This window comes from Aythya fuligula, chromosome 15 (genome assembly GCF_009819795.1).
Source record: "Aythya fuligula isolate bAytFul2 chromosome 15, bAytFul2.pri, whole genome shotgun sequence".
Lineage (NCBI taxonomy): Eukaryota > Metazoa > Chordata > Aves > Anseriformes > Anatidae > Aythya > Aythya fuligula.
In genome coordinates, this window is record NC_045573.1 from 17,099,836 (window position 1) to 17,106,520 (window position 6,685).

At 49.0% G+C, this 6,685-nt stretch overlaps 1 protein-coding gene across 1 annotated transcript; it reads right to left on the bottom strand.

Annotated features, from left to right (window-relative positions):
- Positions 1-461: 461 nt before the first annotated feature.
- Positions 462-1,404, bottom strand: SOCS1 (suppressor of cytokine signaling 1). Its single transcript, XM_032197804.1, has one exon. The coding sequence runs from the start codon at positions 1,336-1,338 to the stop codon at positions 715-717; it is 624 nt and encodes a 207-aa protein (XP_032053695.1). The 5' UTR covers positions 1,339-1,404; the 3' UTR covers positions 462-714.
- Positions 1,405-6,685: the final 5,281 nt, after the last annotated feature.

The window sequence follows — 6,685 nt, forward strand, 5'->3', positions numbered from 1 at the left end:
ATTTTTCCTCACTGATATTCATGTGGTTTGGTTATGTCAGACAGCAACTTTTCTTGCTTAAAGACTTGTTGCTTTTAATACATACAAGGCAAGCCAGCACTGGTGTAATTAGCTCAACTGGGGGTTTAATCCACCTCCTCAAAACTTAGACAGTATTGTAGTCTTAAACACACTGCTCCTGCTGTTGCATATTTAAGAGAGAGATTTTTAAGCAAATTCATCCTGAGCATGCTGTCTACTTGCATCTTCATTTGAGGCTCTTTAGGGCAGGAATCCTCTGCTGGACCAGCTCTAACAGCTTGTTCAGTAAGGCAAGGTGTCAGACCCCATGGAGACCTGCCTATCACCTGCACTCACATACATAGCAGCTAGAGGTTGTTAACAGGATAGGTACCAGAGTACTTAGTACTGAAAACAGAAATGCTATTCTTTTTTAAAAACTCTCACAATAAAGTTTATTACATTAATAACATTAAAAATATTATAAAATAATAAAATACTCTGCTTGGCAGAAAAATTATGCCGGGGTTTTAAAACCCCAGGTTTGTGCAAACAGTTTTTGTAAACATAAGAAGTCAAGTGTTCAAGTTGCATCCCAAAATACAGTAAGTTGCTACAAAAGTAAGTTTGTTTGCTGTCAAACATGTTTAAAAACCCAGAAGGCTGGATTTCTTTATGCATCTCTCACACGTCCCTATATAGTTAATGCTCTACTTAGATCTGAAATGGGAATGATTTCAGGTAGTCCTTTAAAACAGGATTGAGAGGGATTTGGTTCAAGTTCTCTCTTCCAAAAGTCTTCACGATGCTCTTCCGACAGAGCTCCTGCAAGGGCTGCACGCGGACTTTGCGCAGGGGGGTAACCAGTACCTTCCTCGGGGAACTTAAGTAATGTTCCAGCAGCTTGAAGAGACAGTCAAAAGTCTCTTTGCTGCCATCCAGGCTGAAACGCCCAGTCTGAAAGTTTATCCGGATGCTGGTGGGCCCAGTTGCAGTCTTAACACTGATGGCAAAGAAACAATTCTTCTGCGTGCTGTCCCTGATGAGGAAGGTGCCCTCGGGCTCAGACTTCAGCTTCTCGTGGGCAGCACTAACAGTCAGAGGTCCCCAGTAAAAGCCACAGGCATCCAGCAAGCTGCTTGCTCGAGTGATGCTACTAAAATCCGCTTGCGAGCGAAAGGTTCGGAAGTGCGTGTTGCTCTGTGCCTGCAGAGTGCCAGGCTGGCCTGGGCCGTGGTAGCCTCGAGCCTGTGAACGATCCCGTGCTGGAGGGTCAAGTAGACATCTTGGGTCTGCTGCAACTGCATTATCTGCTGACACCTTGCTGTGCGCTACCATCCTACAGCCTAGACCAGCTGATGCGGTCTTCCATAGCGTCAGTGGCTACGGCAGGGCAGCTTTCCAGCAGTTATTCTGAAATGCCAAAGAGACACAAAGTGAGATCCCCAGGGAAAAGTGGCTGCAATCTCTGAATGACCAAGTTTTCCATTCACATGACTCCCACCCATTATCAAATAATAAAATATTCATTTGACAATTTACACTGGGCAAACAACTGCTTGCTTTTGGACAAGATTAGCAGTCTATTACTACTGCAGAGTCCAAAGCTCCAAAAATATTTAGCAAGGATCAAACAGCTACAGAGGATAATGCAATTTCCCTGCCATGAGCCTGCAGAAGCATCTCAGGACCTGGAGTGACCCAAATGGAAGGAACCTCTCACTGAGAGGTTACCTGGTTCTTACTCCAACAGAGTCGCAAGTCTTCAGATAACAAAGCAAGGAGGTTCTCCAGCCACTTTCTCTGCACTACCCTCTTTCCCTTCCCCCAGTGCTAAGTGCTGTCAGAACTCAGGCAGCATCATTTGGTGCTCTAGGTGCAAAAGAGAAAGTGGGTGAAGGCAACAGAGCCCCTGCAGCTCGGCTCGAGCCTGCAGGTGACTGGGGAAGAGGGCGAAGTGAATAGATGCCATTGTGTGACTGAGGCATAACTTGGAAGGGCAGCCTGCAGCACTGCCAATTTACACAGTAATCCTCAAACTCCTTCCCTCTCTCCTGTTAACCTGAGGCTCAGCCATAAAAGGCTATTTCCCATTCCCCCAACTTTCCCTTGGGATAGCAATGCTCCAACCTCACTAGCTTATACAAATCAACCTCTATGAACCCTTAAAGCATTACTCCTGTCTCTCTCTTTTTTGTATTATATGCACTCTAAGTGGCCCAATCTAAATTGCTTCCTATTGATATATCTTTCAGCATGAGGGACTAAATTCATCCCTCGTGTTACTTCAAAGGAATTAGCAGCGCTGCACCAGGAATGAGCTTGGCCTGAAACATCTACCTCTGACAGCGTGGTTCGATACATCTCTGCCGGCTGCCTTGACCTTACTGGCAAGCATAGATTTTAGGATTTATCCCTACAGTCAGATATAGATCTGCAGCTTGTTGAGAAACCTTGAAGGGTTCTCAGAAATGAATCCCTCAGCCATCTTACGGTTCAGGGTAACATGCTAATGCAGATTTCAAAGAAAGTACACCGCTGGATTCCTGTCTGCGCTAATTTAACAGCTTGCTGTTTGGTTTCAGTTAGGTCATATTACCCTCCTGAAACACCACAGTGGCTTGTAAAAATCCTTCTGCTGGCAAATAACAAGCTGAAAGCAGCGCCGGGCTTTCCTTGCACAAGGACAAGAAAACTGATGTCAGTTTTTCCAGTTTCTGGGCCAGGATTATCGCTCGGCATTTCAAGTTAACACAAAAATTAAGTTTCGGCGCACGCTGCCGACAAAGAACGGCCGAGCCCGAAGGCCGCGGGGCTGCCCGCACAGAGCAGCCCGGTGGCGGGGTAAGCTGCGGGGTCCCGGAGGGGAGCCTACCCCGGTCCTGCCCCGGTCCGCGGGGCCCTGGGAGGGGTACGGCGGCTGATTCGTCTCGTACACCCCCCCGAGACTCCACAGCGAGCACAACCTCCGATCCAGAGATGGAAGGGTGCCCGCACCCCCACGGCAGCACCCCCTTACCTTCGGCCGGAGCGCGAACCGTACGCAGGGGCTGCGCGCCCGGCGGCGGGGGCGCGGTGCTGGCCCGGGCGGCCTCCGGAGCATCCTCCGTGCGGGGCCCCCCCTGCCTGGCTCCGCTGCGAGCCGCGGCTGCCCCGGGCGGCACCTCCAGCGCTCTGGGCCCTCTCATCGCCTCTGCTTTCTATTTAACGCGGCGGCGCTTTTCTGCCCGCCCGCCCCTCCCAGGCCTTCTCCGAAAACACGTGGCCCCGCTTCACTTTCACTTTCCCAATGAGTCACGGCTCGCCGGGGCTCAGCCCAGCCGGGCAGGGCTGAGCCGAACCTGGCTCCCAGCGGAGCGCCGGGGGCAGCTGGTACTGCCCCAGCCCCTGCCCTGGGCCGTGCCGAGCCCCGCTGGTCAGTTATCCCCTTGTGCACTGAAAGCCGCCCGAAGGGTGCCAGAGGAGCCCCGCCGCGGCCCGCAGAGGGCGCAGGATTCGGTGTGCCCGCCTCCGGGGGGCGACGGGAGAGCCGGGATGAGGGGCTGGGACGAGCAGGGGGCAAACGGCCTGCCGAGGGGAGCGGGGCGGCACGGGCAGGGCACGGGAGGGGGCTTCGTGCCTGGCTGTGGAATGGCCAACAAGGGGTGCAGACTTGGAGCAGCAGTGGCTTTGCGCTGGAAGAGCATTCAGAGAAACCTGTGAGCCTTCCACCCGGAGGACGGCACAGACGCTGCACTGGTTTTAGAGTTCTTGAGAGAGAATTTCCTCGGGGCTTTCTCTAGGGCAATTGGACTTACAAGTAACCTTCAAATCCCCAGCTGTATTTATGACCTTGGCAGCAGCCAGTGCAGGAGGCTTGGGATGCTGTTCTGCTCACCCACAGGGAGATTTGTCAGCCTTAAGTAATCAAGCCGATGTTTGATCTGCTCCTTCAGGCAGGTCCCAGCAAAGTGTGCTTTCCTTCAAAGAGGGTGCCACTTAAAGCAGTAACCAACATCTGTTTAAAAGGCTGAGAAATCTTTCTTTTGACTCTTCCTTTTTGGAAGCCACTTGCCCTAACCTAGTGCAGACATTCACCTTCCCAAGTGTGTCCAAAAGGTTTGAGGAATTCACTGCCTCTCAACTCTGGAATCAATACATAAGCTTGTCTCTTCTATGTGGTCAGGTGCATGCAGTATGACAGGCGAGTTTTGGAGCCAGACTGCTTTACATGAGGAGCAGAGAGAGGATGTTTTCCCCTTACAGTCAACGTGGTGTTTTGTGACAATGAAAAGGAAGTATTTCTGTCTGATGATTAAGAGCTGGGGGCCAGAAAGGACTTGTGAGTTGCCCTTTGGGATGCAGTCAAGGGGATGTATTTGCTGCTTTGGGGCTCTATATTCTTTTCAAAAGCCGCTGTGGTCAGAATGAGTTAGTTAACCTCGTGGTGGTACAGTGACCTACAGTGATGGGCCGCTGGTGTACAGTAGGTGAACCTGGAAATTTCTGATGATGCTCTAGCCACTGAAATTTGCTGTTCATGTAGTACAGCTGTCGTGAATTTGAAGAAACGGAGCTCATCATAAATTTTAAGAACTGGCATAGAGATTCCATTTTCGCTCAGAAATCTCTTTCAGGCCATTTCTGAGTGACTGAGCTAGAGCTGAGGTTCATTATGAGCGACTGAGGGAGGGAAGCTCAGCTGCTTTTCTCTGTAAAACAAAAGCATTCTGGAATGGTGGAACTGAAACTTGCTTTAGAATTCAAACATGCAATAGTGAGAAATTTTTTACCACTATTTGCTTTGCTTTGTGGTATGCTCCATGCAGTGAGTAGCTTCAAGGGCTGCTTCATACAAGGCACTGTTCAGATGCAGTAGGACCACGCCTTGCCCTTGACTGCATTTAACCTATTTAAATAAAACAAAGTCCTCTACCTCCCCTCCACTGAGAAGAGATTTGAAGTGCTTTGACTGTAAGGCAAATCAGAGCCAAAAAATGCAGCTCAGATCCTCTAACTCCCAGCCTGGCTTGAAGCACTGCTTTCTTCTGCCATCACTGTGGCTCTCAGGAGTGGAGCAGGGCATGGCCATACAGCAGCACGGTGCTGCAGGTGTTTCTCAGGTGAGATGGAGGTTGGCTGCTGGTTGCCACAGACATGCCAGGAAAGCTGTTACACTCTCACCTCATTTTTAATTTGTAGAATCACAAGGGAAAGCAGCTCCTCTGGGTGCACATGCTGTCTGGCTGCCATGGACTGAGTAGCTGATTTAATGTTTGCTGTCATCTGTACATGAATCACAGTGAGAGTGGTCTGGGATGCTCCATAAAATTGTCCTAGAAAGGCTTGCCCAGGAGAAGCAGGGCTTAGTTGTGACATGTGAAGGACTTTTACAGGGGGTGAAGATTTTGTGGTAGGAAGAGTTGGGGCTTTAGACTTGAGGGTCTCACACGTTGAGTTTTATTGGGATATCTTGATTTTCCCTCACACATTTCCTTTTGCAAGGCCCTGTCCTCAGCTTTCTGTTTACTTCCTTACCCCCTCTCCCTGTACCTAAAATCCCCATTATCTGGGCCTGCCAAAGACAACCATTCCAGCAGGTTTGGATAAAAAGATGTTACTTTTAGACAAAAAGAGTTTACTCTACCCAGTAGGGGGCAGTGCATAAATTTGGAGCTGAGGGAGAGCTGCTGAGCAGAGCCCACATGGAAAGAAGGTCTCCTGAAATGACTGAAGTTTGAAGCACTGCTGCCAACTCAGGTGTTTCTGATCTCTGCTCAATGAGCTCAGCTTAATGAGGGTTCGTTGCATATTGCAAGGTGAGTTAGGCACTCTTTAGAGTGTCTCTGGTAAGTAGAGCCTTCCCTGGAAACTCTTTCAGACCTTCTGTTGGTTTCTTGTTTGTTTGGATTTTTTATTTTTTTCCACAAAGCGCTATTTCACATGGAGAAAAAAAAATCCTGCTCCCATTCTTCCCTGCTGATGGTCTCAGAAAATAAAGGCAAAGTCTGGGGTGAAAGAAAAAGGATTACCTTGTTTCTTCGGGCAGGAATGTAAACACTTTGGATGTGAAGGATTGTATAGGTAAAGCTCCTAAGGTTTGGATAAAGAACAAACTCAATTTTTTTTAGTGTAAGAGTCCTGACTCCTAGTTCACAAACATTGGCTTGGAAAATGAGAGGAAAAAAAAAAATCAGAGGAAACTCCAGTTGTTTCTACAGCAGGAGCATGGTTTACTCACGGGCCAGAAATGCACTGGATATAGGGGGAGGTCTGCCAGGAGGCAGCAAGGGAAAAAGCACAGATCTGAGGATGGTGTTGAAGGTGGGAGAGCACTGTGTCTCTTGGGGTTAATACGTGATGTTTTCTGAAAAAAGAATCTAGAAAAACAGGGAAACGTACCATGAGCCATGCTAGCAGCAGTGTAAGGTAGGCAGAGCTTCCTTTATGACTCCTCCAAGCCTTTCTTCACCCTGTGAAACCACCAAGGGGTAGGAGGCTCTGATACCATGTATGGTATTCCCCAGAATAAAATCCCTCTTGGGGCACTCCACACCCTACTGAATTCATCCACCCTTCAGGGACAGTCCTTGGGAAGAAAAAAAAATGCAAATAACTTAAAACAATTAGAAAATCAGCAGGCACTCCCCATTTCAGCTGCATTCTTTATTCTTGAGACGAGATGCAGATGCTGATTTTCATAGGA

Bases quoted from the DNA above. Each gene is read 5' to 3' on its own strand.
- SOCS1 (XM_032197804.1), bottom strand. From the start codon at position 1,338: ATGGTAGCGCACAGCAAGGTGTCAGCAGATAATGCAGTTGCAGCAGAC.